General features: G+C 45.3%; 1 protein-coding gene across 2 annotated transcripts in view; it reads left to right on the top strand.

Annotated features, from left to right (window-relative positions):
• The first annotated feature begins 731 nt into the window (after window positions 1–731).
• The window catches only part of LOC146179405 (ras-like GTP-binding protein rhoA), a 54,710-nt gene continuing 36,809 nt past the window's right edge, over window positions 732–18,632 (top strand). Inside the window, exon 1 of one of the 2 annotated variants that reach the window (XM_084579035.1) lies at window positions 732–1,324. In XM_084579035.1, coding sequence (XP_084435161.1) covers window positions 1,321–1,324 — 4 coding nt within the window. In that variant the 5' untranslated portion in view covers window positions 732–1,320. The remainder of the gene's footprint in view (window positions 1,325–18,632) is intronic. The other variant, XM_084579031.1, reaches the window with a different exon arrangement.

The following is an 18,632-nucleotide window of genomic DNA, read 5'->3' on the forward strand; positions in this document are numbered from 1 at the left end:
GTGGACACCTGAACCGCGCCGTAAGGGAAGGGATGAAGGTGGGAGTGAAAGTGGATAGAGAGAAAGGGGGGCCGTAGTGGAGGGCTACGGAGTAATTTCGACCACCTGGGGATCTTTAACGTGCGCTGACATCGCACAGCACACGGACGCCACTTCGTTTCGCCTCCATCGAAACGCAGCCGCCGAGGCCGGGATTCGATCCCGGGAACTCCGGCACAGTAGTCGGGCGTCTTACCACTGCACCACCCCGGCGGGGCTTAACGTCCCAAAGCGACTCAGGTTATGAGAGAGGCCGTAGTGGAGGGCTCCGGAAATTTGGACCACCTGGGGTTCTTTAACGTGCCCTGACATCGCACATGTTCGATGGTTGATGAAGCGGGAAAGAAAAAAAAAGAAAAAAAAAGCGAGGAAAAGTAATTTGATAACTTCTGACTGCACTGCTGCTATTACTGCTCACGTGTAGTACTGCTAGAAAGACCAGTACTAGAAATACTAGTGAGCCATCTCACGTTCGTCCTTCGTGCAACCGCTACGGCACGCGCGTGACGAGCAAGTCGTAGCAGTTTCCTCTTTGCGAGGAAACGGTGGAGGTGGCGGAGGGCGCAGCGGTGCGGACGCCATAGTCCCTCCCCCTTCCCATCCCCTCACAGCGCTTCCCCACTCGCCTCCGCCGATTGCTTCACGCCGGGGCGATGATGCCAACGACGACGGCGGAGGTGGAAAGCTGTGACGGCAGCGCGCGTGTGAGAAGGAGACAGCGAACGCGAAGCAGCGCCGCGGCTGCACCGACGACGACGACGACGTCGTCAACCGCGCCACAAACCGTCTCCTCCCCTCCTCCTCCTCCTCCACAGCGATTGAAGGGACGAACCGCGCTGAGTGCTTCAGGTGCTTCTAGCGATCTCCCCGGCGTCTGCTCGCTTGCCGACGCCGTTGCAGAGAGCTCGTGTTTCGCTGTGTTTATTTTTCTTCAATGCCTGGAATGCCTTTTGCTGTTCTGAAGGCGTACCGTTAGACAGCATTTGCATCGAAGTGTCAGGAGCGGTGTCGGAGTTCAAGAAAGCTTCAAATAAGAAATAGAAACCTTGTGTGCGTCTTTCATCTAGCCGGGAAGAGAGGATCGAGGAACATCGTATACCGCGCGCCAACAGTAGCTCCACCACGTGACACGGCAAAGACGCCGAGCTCTGTGACAGCTACGAGGCATGGATTCCACTGGTGACGTACGGAGCCAACCACGCCGCGCCCGTTGCGCCTTCAGCTGAGGAAACCGGAGTAGCGTCGCTGAGACAAGGACGGTGATACACAATCTTCACGAAGATGGGTGAGTGAACTTCGTGCTTTGTACCGTTCCCACGTGTCTGTTACACTGCGCCGCTTGCGAGCCGACGAAGTTTTATGCGTTCAATATTTTCAATTGTCACGAAAAGCACCGAAATGGAAGTTTCATTCATTCATTCATTCATTCATTCATTCATTCATTCATTCATTCATTCATCTGCATTTTTTAAACCAAAACGTGTGCCCAAGGTCGTAAAAAACTAACCATCATTGCACCAAGCTGCGTAGGAACGCAGCTCAGAGTCAAAAAGTATTCACTCGGATTGATTCTGAAGACCACGTCGGCAATGTTAACGCGAGTAAAATTGTCCTTCTCTCATTGTACCGCCACATTCAGCCCATAAAACTCCAGCTGACATGCGTCTAATGAAAGAGCTTGTGTTACGTGTTGGTGCAGCACTCGTGCCACTTCAGATGACCTATGCGATATCACAAAGCGTGTTGAGTGAAGGCATTAGAATGAGTCTGTTAAACAGTCGCACCCGTGTCCAAGTGAGTTCGTAATTTCCAAGAGTTGTACTGCGTCACATTGGCTTGAGGTAGGTGTAAGAGCTGTCCTAGAATTAGTGTCAGTTCTTTCCCTCCCTCAATACCGTATCCCTTTCCGGCACCTCGAAGTTAATTGCATATTTCGACGTCACACCAAGTGAACGCTCTTATCTTGAATATGTGTCTTCAGGAAACCGAAGCAGCTATATAATTACGCACATGGTGCGTACACAATTGGTCAAACGTTCTCAGGCCACAGGCTCTGTTTTCGAGCGGTATATTCGGGAAGTTACAAGACCCCTGATGCTCGAAGTCTATGTAGAGGGCAGCAGAAGTATCACTCTCACCTCTGATAGTCTCGGCAGCTTTATTGGCTAAAATACAGGATATGAAACTAAAAAGCGGACCCTGGGGCATGGGAATTGTTGAGAAACCCTGTACCCATCGCTCCTTTTTCTAACAGCAAACGTAAAACGTTCTGGTCCCAGGCTCATTACAACAGCTATCTGGGGCATCTTTTGATTCGGTGAAGCATCGGTGAGATATCATAAGATACCGTTATTCACATGTTTATGGGGACGGTTGCAAATCTTAGCTTCCAATGCGTAGCGAAAATTTGCTTATAATGCTTTTTCTGTGCTCCCGGCGAATATTTAAAACTGCCACATGAAAGAAACGGCTGCGTTTCTTCTTTCTTTTTTTTTTCCGAAAATAATTGAAAAACAACTGTGGACAACTAACTGTCCACAGTTCCATAGACAAGTGTCACCTAGATAACTGCATTTTGCCTAAATTTTAATAAACTCAAACTCACATTGCAAGACACCTTTATGAACATACATAGAAATGATCTGAGCTTCCGTTGTACAGCATTGCATTCGAAAGGCCATCCCTAGTGAAAAAAGCCGCATGAGTCGCAATAACCTCATACAGATTTCTCATACTAAACTCATACAAATGTCATACAATCTCGTATATTTCTCATATGTTGAATGAGATTTGTGTGAGATGATATGAGATTTGTACGAGTTTCGTATGAGTTCAGTATGAGAATGAATATGAGGTTATTGTGACTCATAGGGTATTTTTTGGGATGTAAAGTTGATCTGTTTCGCTTTTGACAATGAATGAGCCTGCACGCGTTCAATGTAATTATACTGCCTAATATAATACAAGAAGTGCCGGTGAATTCAACTGTTTGCTATCGATATGCTCTCAAACAACTGTACTTGGCGCGCAATTTTCGTATCTTCTTTAAACAATGCCAGATCCTTTGCCTGTATAGGAGGCACCGTATTTGGTTATCATTCCGAACAGTTTGTCGCTGCGTCCACGCTTATTTCTTCACACGAACTTCGTGGGTGTCGTCATCGTTTGCTCATGGTACGTGTGGGTTTTCGTATTCGTAACAGGCGAAACAGAGATAAAGTTCAGATCTAGCTCTCTTGAAACGCGCTCTCGTCAGAGGAAGCGGAAGCGGGGACAGCCGAGACCGATCTGGTCTGACGCGGCGCGCAGCCAACCTGAGCCTATGTTTTTCAGCGCTTCGTGGAAGTCCGTAGCGGTACACTTCCAGACTATGCAGGCGACGCAGCTTCGTAGGTATTTGCCGATGACGTCACAAGGACAGCGTGGGGAAAGACCCGCTCTCTCTCTCTTTACTCGTTTCTTTCCGTCAACGGCTGCGCATACACACGAGACGATGACCTTGTGCTACTTGACCCGTTTAACAATGAGCTGCTATACTGCGTTCAAGAGTGAGTTCATGAAAGATTCAACATTTGTTACAGGATGAACGAAAATCGACACGACGCGCACAGTGGAAGAGACGAGATGTTTCCAGCCTGCGTCCTCTCAGTCTGCGCTATAAGTTTGTAACGATTACGTCTTATAGTGACAGGTACATAATTCTGCGCTCTTTGAAAGTCATGGAGGAAAGCACTGTTCGATTGTGTTTCTGTTGAGTTGTCCGTTCAAAATTCTTCACTTTTTGACTCTCAGCGTAGCTACGTCCTTTCTCTGCGCTTGACTCACCGTATCGGGGTGAGTTAAAAATAGTGAGTCTTACAGTATCGCCTTTCCCATAATGGAGGAATATTGATCGAGATGTCAGTGATTATACTACATCCATACAGCAGGTTATATGGGGTACGAGGCTTCAGGGGGAGACGGCGATTCCGAGGCGGCAAGTACATATGCTCATAAAGGCAACATCTGAACCTTAACACATCTCAAGAATAGGTGCTCTAACTTGCCGACTAGAAGACTGGTCGATTGGATGATTAATCACTGCCATCAGCCGGACTACACCCACGGCATTGCATCTGTTATACTCCTCTGATTAACCCTGCACTATGCCAGCTGCATCCGTTTTCCCCCAACAAATTTCCTATAATCACATCTGCACACCTATAGTTTCCTGCCGCTCATCCGACGCTTGCCTATCATTACAATCTGGTCCCCCAATTATACCCTTAGCAATAACTTGCTATCTTACATGTCTCGAAAATGTCTATTTCTTCTTAGTTTCGACTGTAAAGTTAGTCTCGCATTTGTCCTTTGGCGCACTCTGCGCACTTCTAGGCTGTCAGTACCACACCCACCCTGGTCAGACGCTGTCATTTCCCTTTCCATAGCTCACTGGGTTGTCCCCAGTTCAATTTGAATCCTTTTTGTTGGCCTCCACATTTGTGCCCCTGGCTGAGTAGCGGTAAGATATAGATTTTATAAGTATACTTTCTTCTATATGGATACTATAGTATTCCGCCCTCCAAGATCTAAGAGTGCTTGCCAAATGGTATCCACCCCCACCTCTTCTAGTTATCTCACTCTAGTGTTTCGGATGTACTGCAGTCACTATACCTGCCATAAGTATACGTGTATTACATTAGCACTTGCAGCGCCTCGCTTCCTATCGCAAACAGCTGCACCCTTCCGATATAGTTGTATTTACTTGGCAAGGCAGTGTAACGATTAGCTTTTGTCCTTAACTCTTCACAATCCAGATCCCTAGACAGCTCCTGTAAACAAGTAGTAAGCAAACTGGAGGAATCGTGTCTCCCTACTTATTCTTTATGCAGGACTTTGTCGCGTGTCTGTGCTGCCACTAAAGATATGGCTCATTTATAGCCAGATTCTGCAATGCTTGCGTGAATGCTGTGGTTTTGACAGAGTCAAATTCATTTTTGTAACCCATGAAGCCATATATAAGGGTTCGCCATATTCTGTACATTTCTTTATCATGGTCGAGTGGATATTATCTGTTATACAGCAGTCTTTGCGAAAGCCTGAAGGATTCTTTTGTTAATTGAAGTCTAAGGTTGCCTTTATTCTATTAGCGATTAATTTACTATGAATGTACCAGTACGGACAAAAATGAACAGAGCGCGCTATTTCTTAAAAAAAAAAAAAAAAAAATAACATTTTACGCGTTGCATAATTGAAGTCTAGAAGATTGAAATTCATAACTGAAATTGGCATTCGTGGTATATGCAAACCGGTAGTAAACGCCAGTGCGCCTTTACTAGGACAAATAATGTTTTCTTATCTACAATACAGAAGGCGTGATTGTAATTTGATCGGAAAAGTGTGCTCCGTTTACTTATGCCCGCACCTGTACGTACCGTTCAAGCAACGGACAGTAAGCTCATTGGTCAGCAATTTTTTTGGCTCCCTTTTCATTGATTGCATATATATAAACATGTGAGGGATATTCCAGCGCACGTTAAAGATCCCCAGGTGGTCGAAATTACTCCGTAGCCCTCCACTACAGCTCCTCTTTCTTTCTTTACACTTTCACTCCCACCTTCCTCCCTTCCCTTGCGGCGTGGTTGAGGTGTCCACAGAAAAAAAAGTGAGACAGTTACTGCGCCTTTCTCTTCCTATAAATCAATCAATCGGGGATATTCGAAGATTTCGGTACGCTCGAGATGATGAGTCATTGCACATGCAGAGGGGGCCCAGCTTTTTATAGTTCTGTCTTCCTACCGCCGTTCAGCAGATCCTGACCCTCCACAGATGCTTTTCCCCTTTCATTCTTTCACTGCTTCGCATGATTTCTTTTTCTTCGTTTTTGTTAGCGGCGGAATGTCCGATTGCTCTGCACTATATAGTGACGCTCTCATTATCATCCTGATTTCTTCGGCTGCAGCAAAAATCACTGTAGGACTCCTCGGCTATATTGACTGTCTTATCTATATTGGCAATGTCATTTCCTGCCTTGTCCTTTAACACATGCACTTGCCTTCCCCTTGACCGCTTTCGGGCTACTGTTTTTTTTTTTTTCAAGAATGCTCACTCCTCTGCATATTATATTATATTATATTATATTATATTATATTATATTATATTATATTATATTATATTATATTATATTATATTATATTATATTATATTATATTATATTATATTGTATTATATTATGTTATATTATATTATATTATATTATATTATATTATATTATATTATATTATATTATATTATGTTATATTATATTATATTATATTATATTATATTATATTATATTATATTATATTATATTATATTATATTATATTATATTATATTACGATTATACTACGCTTATTCATCAACTCTGATAGCTGTTTGATTCATGAGGTTGAAAAATCTTTTCTAGTCCTCTTTATCGTGAAATAATAACAGGTGGTTAACTCCGCTTAAACAGATTAAGACGTGCGAAAATAGTGTTGTGTATGGTTTAGCTTGGCGCACAGAGTTTTCCAAAGTGTTTTGTTTTTGTTTTTTTTTGTTTTTTTAGGGGGAGAAGAAGGCGTAGTGTACGTCTCTCTTCTCTATAAACAGCTATAGTACCTAAAATTAGTGGCGTACAATTTGAGGTACACGCGTGGACAAAAGTGGTATATTTCACGCGAACCGCTACGATTGCATTTTTTCAGTACAAAAAAATGTGCCACACGAAATTGCTTGGACAAGATGGCAAGTATATCAAGGAGGGCACGATATGCATATCTCAGAAATAACTGCTTCTCTGTCAGAAAAATCTGGCGGGTAGTTTTCTCACAGCGCATGAAGTATACCACTTTTGTCCACGGGTGTACATATGTCTTCAGTTCGAATCCTTATCGTAAACTAGCCTCCAACTTGACTCCCAGATGGATGCTAGATAGGAATCAAATGGTATGACGTCACCATGAACTATGCACAAAGAGTATGCACTACAATAATTTATTATTTTATTTTACAAGTACTGCCGACCTTATGCAAGGTCTTGAGCAGGATTGGGTGGTCATGACCATACACAATGTGTACATATGGCAAACAATTTTACAATTGTATATGAAATTTTGACATAAAACTTCGTTATATTTTTGTGGCCACTTGTCCACACTTTCTGCTCGTGCCACTCATGAAGCAAGGAAGGCTATCGCCGTAGCACGGCCTCTTTGGCCGCGTTTTCATGAAATGGGGGCGAAACGCAAAACGCCTTCGTGAGTTGTACAACGTCAGTGAACTCTGGAGCTGAGCCACTTCGGGACATCAAGAACCCACATATACTATCTAAAAATGCCCTACTAGCCTCGTTCGCTTAGAGGTACTGGAGGACATGACCGGTGTACCAAAAAACACGAGCATGCAGTAGTTACTCAGATTCGTCAATAGCGCGGCAAAAACGCACTAACTGCCCCTACCCAGCAATGGATACGATTCAATACGTCAGTGCACTCTGGAGCTGAGCCACTTCGGGACATCAAGAACCCACATATACTATCTAAAAATGCCCTACCAGCCGCGTTCGCTTAGAGGTACTGGAGGACATGAGCGGTGTACCAAAAAACACGAGCATTCATAGTTCCTCAGATTCGTCAATAGCGCGGCAAAAACGCACTAACTGCCTCTATTCAGCAATGGATACGATTCAACAAGTCAGAGCACTCTGGAGCTGAACCACTTCGAGACATCAAGAACCCACATATACTATCTAAAAATGCCCCACCAGCCTCGTTCGCTTAGAGTTATTGGAGGTCATGACCGGTGTACCAAAAAACACGACCATTCATAGTTACTCAGATTCGTCAATAGCGCGGCAAAAACGCACTAACTGCCTTTACCCAGCAATGGATACGATTCAACGCGTCAGTGCACTCTGGAGCTGAACACCATCGAGACATCAAGAACCCACATATGCTATCTAAAAATTCCCTACCAGCCTCGTTCGCTTAGTTACTGGAGGACATGACCGGTGTACCAAAAAACACGAGCATGCAGTAGTTACTCAGATTCGTCAATAGAGCGGCAAAAACGCACTAGCTGCCTCTACCCAGCGATGGATATGATTCAACACGTCAGTGCACTCTGGAGCTGAGCCACTTCGAGACATCAAGAACCCACATATTATCTAAGAATGCCCTACCAGCCTCGTTCTCTTAGAGGTACTGGAGGCCATGACCGGTGTACCAAAAAACACGAGCATGCAGTAGTTACTCAGATTTGTCAATAGAGCGGCAACAACGCACTATCTGCCTCTACCCAGCGATGGATATGATTCAAATCGTCAGTGCACTCTGGAGCTGAGCCACTTCGGGACATCAAGAACCCACATACTATCTAAGAATGCCCTACCAGCCTCGTTCGCTTAGAGTTATTGGAGGCAATGACCGGTGTACCAAAAAACACGAGCATGCAGTAGTTACTCAGATTCGTCAATAGAGCGGCAAAAACGCACTAGATGCCTCTACCCAGCGATGGATATGATTCAACACGTCAGTGCACTCTGGAGCTGAGCCACTTCGAGACATCAAGAACCCACATATTATCTAAGAATGCCCTACCAGCCTCGTTCTCTTAGAGGTACTGGAGGCCATGACCGGTGTACCAAAAAACACGAGCATGCAGTAGTTACTCAGATTCGTCAATAGCGCGGCAAAAACGCACTAACTGCCTCTATCCAGCAATGGATACGATTCAACACGTCAGTGCACTCTGGAGCTGAGCCACTTCGAGACATCAAGAACCCACATATACTATCTAAAAATGCCCTGCCAGCCTCGTTCGCTTAGAGTTATTGGAGGCCATGACCGGTGTACCAAAAATCACGAGCATGCAGTAGTTACTCAGATTTGTCAATAGAGCGGCAAAAACGCACTTACGATTCAACACGTCAGTGCACTCTGGAGCTGAGCCACTTCGGGACATCAAGAACCCACATACTATCTAAGAATGCCCTACCAGCCTCGTTCGCTTAGAGTTATTGGAGGCAATGACCGGTGTACCAAAAAACACGAGCATGCAGTAGTTACTCAGATTTGTCAATAGAGCGGCAACAACGCACTATCTGCCTCTACCCAGCGATGGATATGATTCAACACGTCAGTGCACTCTGGAGCTGAGCCACTTCGGGACATCAAGAACCCACATACTAAGAATGCCCTACCAGCCTCGTTCGCTTAGAGGTACTGGAGGACATGATCGGTGTACCCAAAAACACGAGCATGCTGTAGTTACTCAGATTCGTCAATAGCGCGGCAGTAACTGCCTCTACCCAGCAATGGATACGATTCTTCGCTGTGCCTGGAGTCACAAAACAGGTCACTTTAGCCGATGCCCCTCAAGTGCTAGGAAGAGTCACACTCGGCATTGTATGGATGCCGCGCGCGCGCAATTACGACATTGCATATACTTCAGCAGGTAGCTACGCAGCAAGGCACGCGCGCATTAGGTTAAAGAAAATTCAGAATAAAAATAAGGGGGGAGAAGAGAAAGAAGGAAAGAAGAGGAAAAGCTGGAATGACCCCATCATGCAGCGGTCTACGGTTGCAAAACGAAACGGGAGACCCCAGCGTATAAAACCGATTCCGTGCGGTCCGGCGCTATCACGCGTCTGCCTGCCATTGCTCCCCCCCCCCCCCCCCCCCCCTTTTTTTTTTCTTTCTTTTCGGCCGGTGGGCGATGCGCAGGAAGGACGGCTCGCAGCTGGCGACCTTGTTTACCGTGCCCGACGCGCAATTCCTCCCCCCACGGCTCACGCCGGAGCGTGCACCACGGAGACCGACTTCGCCTTCCTCTCGTCTTTCTTCAGTACGCTTATTTTTATTTCTTTCGTTATTATCGCATGGGACGTCAGACACGGGCCGAAACAAAAGGACGAGGCACGAGCCAGCAAGCCTGAAAATAATAAAAAATCTCACGCATCCTCCAAACGCTGGTCCACGCATCCTCCACAACAGAAAATAAAAGCAATAGGGAGTGCTAAACTATCCTTACTCAGAATATGCGTTGTTGCTAAACAGTGCTCTTAATGTGCAGGTATATAGTTGCCCCAGGTAGCAGGCCTAAGTAGTAGTGCTACCCTGTAGTTCTAAATAGTAGAGGAAAGTAGCAGTACTACTTAGTAGTACGTGTTAATGGTAATATTCATCATCATCATCATCAGCCTGACTATACCCACTGCAGGGCGAAGGAGTCTGCCATATTTCTCCAATTAACCTGGTTTTGTGCTAGCTGCATCCACTTGACCCCTGCAAACTGCTTAACCTCATCCGCCCACCTAACTTTCTGCCGCCCCCTGCTACACTTTACTTCCCTTGGAATCCAGTTTGTTACCCTAAGCGACCATCGGTTATCCTCTCTTCGCATTACATGTCCTGCCCATGCCCATTTCTTCTACTTAATTTCAGCTAGAATGTCGGCAACTTGAGTTATTTCTCTGACCCACTCTGCACGCTTCCTATCCCTTAATGTTACCCCTACCATTTTTCGTTCCATAGCCCTCTGAGTTGTCCTCAACTTAAGTAGAACCCTTTTGGTTAGCCTCCACGTTTCAGCCCCATAGGTGAGTAAAGGTAAGATGCAACTGTTGTATACTTTCCTCTTGAGCGATACCGGTAAGCTGCTAGTCATAATCTGCAAGTGCTTGCCAAATGCGCTCCATCCCAATCTTATTCTTCTTGTTATTTCCTTTTCATGGTCCGGATCTGCAGGTACTACCTGTCCTAAGTAGACATATTCGCCTACTAATTCCAGTGCTTCGCTATCTAACGTAAATTGCTGTTCCTTCCCGAGGCTGTTGAACATTACCTTAGTCTTCTGCATATTGATTTTCAAGCCTACATTTCTACTTTTCCTGTCTAGGTCATCAATCATTATTTGCAGTTCATCCCCCGAGTTACTTAGCAAGGCAATGTCATCAGCAAATCGCAGATTACTGAGGTATTCTCCATCTATCCTTATCCCTAACTGCTCCCATTCCAAGCCTCTGAATACTTCCTCTAAGCAAGCTGTGAATAGTACTGGGGAGATGTTGTCTGCTTGCTTAACACCTTTGTTTATGAGAATTTTGTTACTTTATTTATGCAGAACTATGGTTGCTGTGCAGCCACTATATATATCTTCCAGCACTTTCACGTACGGCTCGTCTACCCCCTGATTTCGCAATGCCTGCATCACCGCCGAGGCTTCAACTGAGTCAAATGCTTTATCGTAATCAATGAATGCTATGTATAAGGGCAGGTTATATTCCGAGCATTTTTCTATCACCTGGTTGATGGTATGGATATGATCGATAGTAGAATACCATTTCCGAAAACCTGCTTGATCCTTTGCTTAGTTGCAGTCTAAGGTTGTCCTGATTCTATTAGCGATTACCTTAGTAAATACCTTATACGTAACAGACAGTAAGCTGATTGGTCTGTAATTTTTAAGGTCCTTAGAGTCTCCTTTCTTATGAAGGAGGATAATGTTTGCATTTTTCCATAGTTCCGGTACCGTCGATGACACCAGGCACTGCGTATACAGGGTGGCCAGTTTTTCTAGCACGATATCCTCCCCGTCCTTTAACAAATCTGTAGTTATCTGATCCTCTCCAGCTGATTTCCCCTTTTTCATAGTTTCTAATGCTTTCTTGACCTCGTCCTTCGTCACTGGTGGAACGTCTGACTGTTTTTCCCTACCGCGAATCTCATTACGGTCCTGACTACTTTGGCTACTGTAGAGACCTGTATAGAACTCCTCGGCTACTTTAACTATCTTGTCCATATTCGTGGTGACGTTGCCCGCCTTGTCCCTTATCGCATACATCTGGTTTTTGCCTATGCCCAATTTCTTCTTTACCGCTTTAAGGCTTCCCCCGTTCTTTACAGCATGCTCAATTTTCTCCATGTTATACTTCCTTATATCGGCCACCTTGCGCTTATTGATTACCTTTGATATCTCGGCAATTCGATCTGGTCTGTTGGATTGGAAGCTTTCATACTCTGGCGTTTCTTAATCAAATCTTTCGTCTCCTTGGACAGCTTACCGGTATCCTCTCTAACTATCTTACCGCCTACTTCCTATAGCGCACTCAGTAATTATATCTCTGAAATTATTGTTCATTGCTTCTGGGGTAATGTGGCCATCCTCGATTAGAGCTGAATATGTATTCTGTAGCGAGATCCTGAACTCTTCTGCCCTCCCCCTCACCGCTAATTCGTTGATGGGTTTCTTTTTTACTAATCTGTTGAATTCTTTCTTCAGATTTCGGCTAATTCGGGACCTCACCGTTCTGTAGTCATTGTATCGCACTTTCCCGATTACCTCTACATCCTGCACAATGGCGGGGGTTGAACACAGTATGAAGTCGATTTCATTTTTAGTCTCCCCGTTAGCACTTTTCCATGTCCATTTCCGGTTCTTCCGTTTGCTGAAGAAGGTATTCATGATTCTTAAGTTATTGAGCCCTGCAAACTCGACTAGTAACTCTCCCCTGCTATTCCTAGCGCCAATGTCATAGCCACCTACTGCCTGGTCTCCTGCCTGCTTTTTCCCTACCTTGGCATTGAAGTCCCCCATTAGTGCAGTATACTGCGTAGTAATGGTAATATTAATTTTAACTAAAAGTTGCTGCAATATAGTGTGTGTTTGATGTACACTTTAAGCGGCCGCTAATACCTCTGAACTATCTGTTATGCTCTGCTCTGTATCTTAGCAAAGGTAGCTTTGCTAGTTAACTGCTCTGCCGGCATAATTTATTGTAAACGGTTGCATTTCAAAGTCTGTGGCTATGTCACCTGCTCTGTCAACAAGGGCGCCCATTATCTCCACTTCTTTTTCTACTTGGAGCCGCTGCGTACGAGCATTCTGCAAAGCAGTTCCGGCCGAGGTTTTCCTATCGTGGGCAGAGAGCTGAGGGTGCTGGCATACGCAGATGATATGGAGATATTTCCGCGAGCAAACCGAGAGCGGATGAAGTTATTCGCTTGACTGAACAGCTTGGTTCAGTTATATCATATGGAGCACGAATGAACCATTATTGGGGTATACGTCACCTGAATATTTGTTGCACTGGCAGCACAAGCTTCTGGAAATACTGCACATCGACTACACCTTGCACATACCTTCGTTCCACATTGTCTCTCAGTATTCGACAAAACGTAAATAATCGCGCAGAACAGGTCAATATTAAGAACAGGATACAACATGAGCGCTAATGCTGTGTCCTGTTCTTTTGCCTTGTTCTATGTGCGAATTTCAGTTATGCTGAACAATAACCAGCTAGCCCAACTTCATGTTTTGACGTATTCGGCAAGGCTGTCGCCTGTAACGTGTTTCTGGCGACCAAAATCTTTTATGTTGTACAGATCATTTATTGCGCTCGGCGTCATGTTCATCGCTTTCTCCGAGTGTTCGCCACTTGTGTTTGGAGTTCGTCCTTTTAAGATGCATAAAGCGCGCTTATCTTTTCAGTGCTGGTGGCGTTTGTTTAGTGATCTTTATGTGTGGCTAGTTGATTACCGGATTGCGGTTTTCCGAGACGCTTCAGACCTGCTAGTTCGTGCGTTCTTTGAGACGAATTTAGGTAATGCCCTACCTCCTGCGATTGTTTCTTCTGACCAGATAGTCTTTGTTTACCTGACTGATTTATCGATTCATTGACTGACTCATTGACTGATTGATTGATTGATTGATTGATTGATTGATTGATTGATTGATTGATTGATTGATTGATTGATTGATTGATTGATTGATTGATTGATTGATTGATTGATTGATTGATTGAGATTTATGCATGAGGTGCATTTTGCCGTGCACCCTTCTCGAGTTTAAGAATATTGCGTGAGGGTCGACTGCCCGGCGCCCTGCGCCAATAACGAGGGCGAGGAGGCAGCATTGCGACGGCAAGAGCTTTCCCACAATTCCTGCTGCTGAAGTGAGCGCCATCTGGTTGGCTGTTTTGATTAATCATCATCATCATTAGCCTGACTAAACCCATTGCAGGGCGAAGGCCTTTCCCATATTCCTCCAATTAACCCGGTCCTGTGCTAGCTGTATCCACTTGACCCCTGCGAACTTCACCTCATCCGCCCACCTATCTGCCGCCCGCTGCTACGCTTTCCCTCCCTTGGAATCCAGTTTGTTGCCCTAATCGACCATCGGTTATCCTTTCTCCGCACTACATGTCCTGCCCGTGCCCATTTCTTCTCCTTGATTTCCACTAGAATGTCAGTGACTTGAGGTATTTCTCTGGCCCATTTTGCACGTTTGCTATCTCTTAATGTTACCCGTACCATTTTTCGTTCCATAGCCCTCTGCGTTGTCCTCAACCTAAGTAGAACCCTCTTTGTTAGCCTCCACGTGTCAGCCCCATTGGTAAGTACAGGTAAAATGCAACTGTTATATACTTTCCTCTTGAGCGATACCGGTAAGCTGCTAGTCATAATCTGCGAGTGCTTGCCAAATGCGCTCCATCCCAGTCTTATTCTCCTTGTTGTTGCGAAGCAACTCTTGCCTGTCACCGGCTCTCACGCATCGGAGCCCCAAGATGGTGCGACTAATTATTTTACACGCTGTACATAAGTGCGGGTTACACCGAAAATAGCACATATTTACGTTAAACGGTCTAGCATGACAAATGAATAAATAGCAATTGCTATATAGCGACGTTAGTGCACGTTAAAGAACCCCGGGTGATCCAAAATGGTCCTGAGCCCTTGAATACGATCTATCTCATAGCCTGAGGCGCTTTAGGACGTTAACCCCAATATACTGAAACTAATTGCAGAAGACCCTCGGTATGGGCGCATTATATACTTATAGAAAGCGATACCGTGTACCCAAGCCTAGCCGCACGGATACAGAGCAAATTAAGCTGTACATTCTTCTAAGAAATTTGTACACACAAAAAAGTTTTTACCGATGCTGGGTTCGAACCCGGTACCCCCACCTATTCGAGGCATTCACGTTACCGGCTGAGCTAACCCAGAAGTCTAGCAGTTCACATTGCATTTGGTGGGCGAATTGATCAAAAACTCGAAGTGGAACGCGGGCGGTGTTCCAAAGCTCAGGAGACCCCAGAGAGATGGAGTATTTAGGGAGTATTTGCATAAATAATTAAAACGCGTTCTCTGGTGCCGCTACCCTCGAACGCAGTGAGAGCGTGTGGTCACGCTTGACACGCCCCGCCTCTGCGCTAACCAAGATCCACACACGAGCAGCATGTGGAACACACATACATCAACGATAACACTTGCGCCACTGGGATTGCCTCGCAGGAAGCAGAACGTCGAATTGTTAATTTAAACAGCGCGAACAGGAAGACAGAGGACAAGATACAAGGAAGCGCTGTTTAAATTAACAATGGATGTTTACCAACTCGCCCAACAAAGTGTCTTGATAAGCACATCGAATCACGTGACTCTCCAGCAACATCACCAGAGCGCATGCGCCCTGCTTCGCTTCAGCGCCGCTGCACCGAGAACACGACGCTAACGTGAAGAACCAGGAAGGCTGTACGCATTGTAACCGATCGTCGTTTTTCACGTCAATATTTATTTGCAGCGTCCTGAAAAAACTTGGCAAATACTTAATTTCAATCATTTTGCTTTCACCGATTTGCCATCGTATATATTCTGCATTGTCTGGATGTGGCGCATTTGTGCGAGTTTGTAAAATGTTAGTTTCGCCGTGTATACAGAAACATCATTTTTAAACGAGGCTTTCAATAATGATGACGACCGGGATACGGCGAGGATGCTGATGAATGCAGCTTCGCTCGAAGATGCGCGTAGCACTGACCAACGAGACTCGTACGGTTGTGGTGATTTTAAGGAAATCATAGGTCACATAAGTGCTTCTCTAAAACGGTATGCGAATATTCGAAGAACTAAACTAAAGCAAGTATGTGCTTTTCAAATTCGTCGCGCGAATCGATTGGTGGTGTATGTTCTAAATTATTTGAAACAAGTGGAATATTTTATCATGTTCGAATATGATCCGGACTAGTTTGGGAATAAGGTGCGCCATTGTCTTTTTTGTTTTTTCTGGAAGGGGGGGGGGGGGGGGGGGGGTGAGATTTTCCAAAACAGGGCCCTCTCCGACACGGCTCAGTGTGCTGCCACAAGCAATCTGCGTGGAATGGACGGTTAACCGCAGCTATTGACGTGAAGCGGCCCATTACAGTTGCAGCGTTCATAATACTCATATTTGGCCTCCACGATTGAGGCACTTGAACGATCCCAGGCAGGCTGCGCAAATCGGACTTCGATGCCACACCCCCCCATACCATGAATTGCACCGCTATCACCTATTTCGTCATAATACTCATCATCATCACCGCCTGACTACGTTCATTTCAAGAAGCAGGCCTCTTTTATGTCCCTGTAATCAACTTAGTCCTGTACCAGCGACATCCACGTAATCGCGCAAGCTTCCTGGTCTCAACCACCTACATACCTTTCTACATCTTCCGTACGACGCTTGCCTTGATCACACGCATTCCTTCTTCTTGATTTTCACTACAACGTCGTTAACTCAAGTTTGCTCCCTGACCCATTCGACGCGCTTCCTGTCTCTAAACGTCGCACCTGCCGTTTTCCGCTGCATAGCTCTCTGCACTGTTCCCAAATTTAGTATAACCATTTTCGTTAGCTTTCATTTCTACCCCGTGTGCGAATACCAGCAAGATACAGCCATTGTTATTCTGTAGGGTCACTTACCACTTGTCAAAATAGATGGTTGACGTTACGGAACCCCTACTATCAACAGAACAAAGCGAAACCTTCCCCCGGCTTAAGCAAAATCATTACATCGCCTTTTTAAAACTATTTAAGCGCCTCCTCTATCGCCCGGTCCTTCATTGTGAACAAGGAACCCGTAGGGGTTCCAAACGTCAACCATCTATTTTGATAAGTGGTCAGTGACCCTACAGAATAACTATGCTACTACCTGACCAGACGGCGTTCCGTCAAACTTTGGATTACATACAGCCACTGTACGTATGCACTTGCCTTGAGGGATAGCGGTGAACCTAGATCTAAGATTTGAGGGTTCCTCCAAATTTCACTTGGCAGGCACTTGCAGATATCGTGTTATATCATTCGTTTTCATCGCCAATACTAAAAGGAAAACTGTGTTGCGCAGCAGCTGCAGGTTGAGTTTTCTCTTTTGACTACTGTAGCTATAAATCCAGAATTTATAGTTCCGTACAGCAGCGTCAACGCAGGCTGTTCGCTGTTCCACGAATGTTTTGCACGAATATTCGCAATTGCAGCGAACATTCGTAAGCATATTCGAGTCTTTTCACATTCTCTTCCACCAGTATTCGTTCAGTTTTAAGCAACGCTATATTCATATTCTCTTCGACTTTTCAATTCGTGCATCCCTAGTTCTGCGTGACTGTAATTCTAGTAACTATCAATACACGCTTTCAAAACGCCCACACACATAATGCTCTGTTGTACGTTACAGCTCCTACCGTGCAGCTTTCCTTATGGCTAGCACGCGCAGCTCTCCCGAACGCCCTCTAAACGGCTTGCGTAATCATTATAACTTTGACATATTCCAATTCCAAGGAGACTGTTTTTTTTTTTTGTTATCTGTTCTTACAGCGTAAATGAGCTGCATTCTGCTTTTTTTCCCGCTTTCAATTTGGCAAGCGTAAAATGTGAAGAAAAAACGTCGGCGTGTTGTACATTTCCTGTTCCCGCCAGTACGTGCAATATCAAAGGTTGTGTCGAGCCGCAAGTTTTCCCCGTGTATACTTCAATGCCAACAGCCGTTAAAGAGTAATAAGTTTAACTTCTCGGTACCGGCTGCACCCACATGCTTCTGCACGCTTTACTTGAGCCTTCCTCTTTTTTCTCTTTTTATTATTATTTTTTTTAATGTTGAGAATAAAACGGAATCTACCTCAAGAGAGACGTGCAGACAGATAATGGCGCTCGCCGGGAAGGTTCTTTGCCTTCCACCGGATAAGGCCAGGAAACGCTCGACTTGGAAAAGAGCAGAGGAGGTAGCATCGCGCGTGACGGGAAGCATGGAAATAAAAAGAAAATAATGGCTCCTCTTTTCTTTCATTTTACTGAGCCTTCTATTGTGTCCTTCCTGCGGGCATGGCGGTGTTCCAGGAAGAAGCAAGTGGAGATTTTTTCTTTTTTTTTTTTTTCGCTCAGCAAAAGGAGGTACATGTACGCTCATCGGTAGCTCGAAGTGTGTAGGGCCTAGTTACCTGCTGAAGCTCCTGTGAAGCTCTTGTTTAATATGAATAACGGGCAGTTACCTGCTGAAGCCCCTGCTCAAAGGCAGTCGCCTGCTGAAACTCATCTGAAGCTCCTGCTCATAGTATGTAGAAGGCAGTTGGCTGCTTAAACTCCTGTGAAGCTCCTGCTCAAGGTGTACAGGAGGCAGCTGCCTGCTGAAACAGCTGTGGAACTGCTGCTCAAAGTGTACAACACGCGGTTACTTGCTGAGGCTAGCTGCAATTCATGTGAAGCTTCTGTGAAGTCCCTACTACGGATGCGAAAGGCACCGCTTCAGTTCTGACTTACCGTGAGAGAAACTCACGTGCTGCGA

Source organism: Amblyomma maculatum, chromosome 9, assembly GCF_055883805.1.
Source record: "Amblyomma maculatum isolate TAMU_Amacu chromosome 9, ASM5588380v1, whole genome shotgun sequence".
NCBI classification, from domain to species: Eukaryota; Metazoa; Arthropoda; class Arachnida; order Ixodida; family Ixodidae; genus Amblyomma; species Amblyomma maculatum.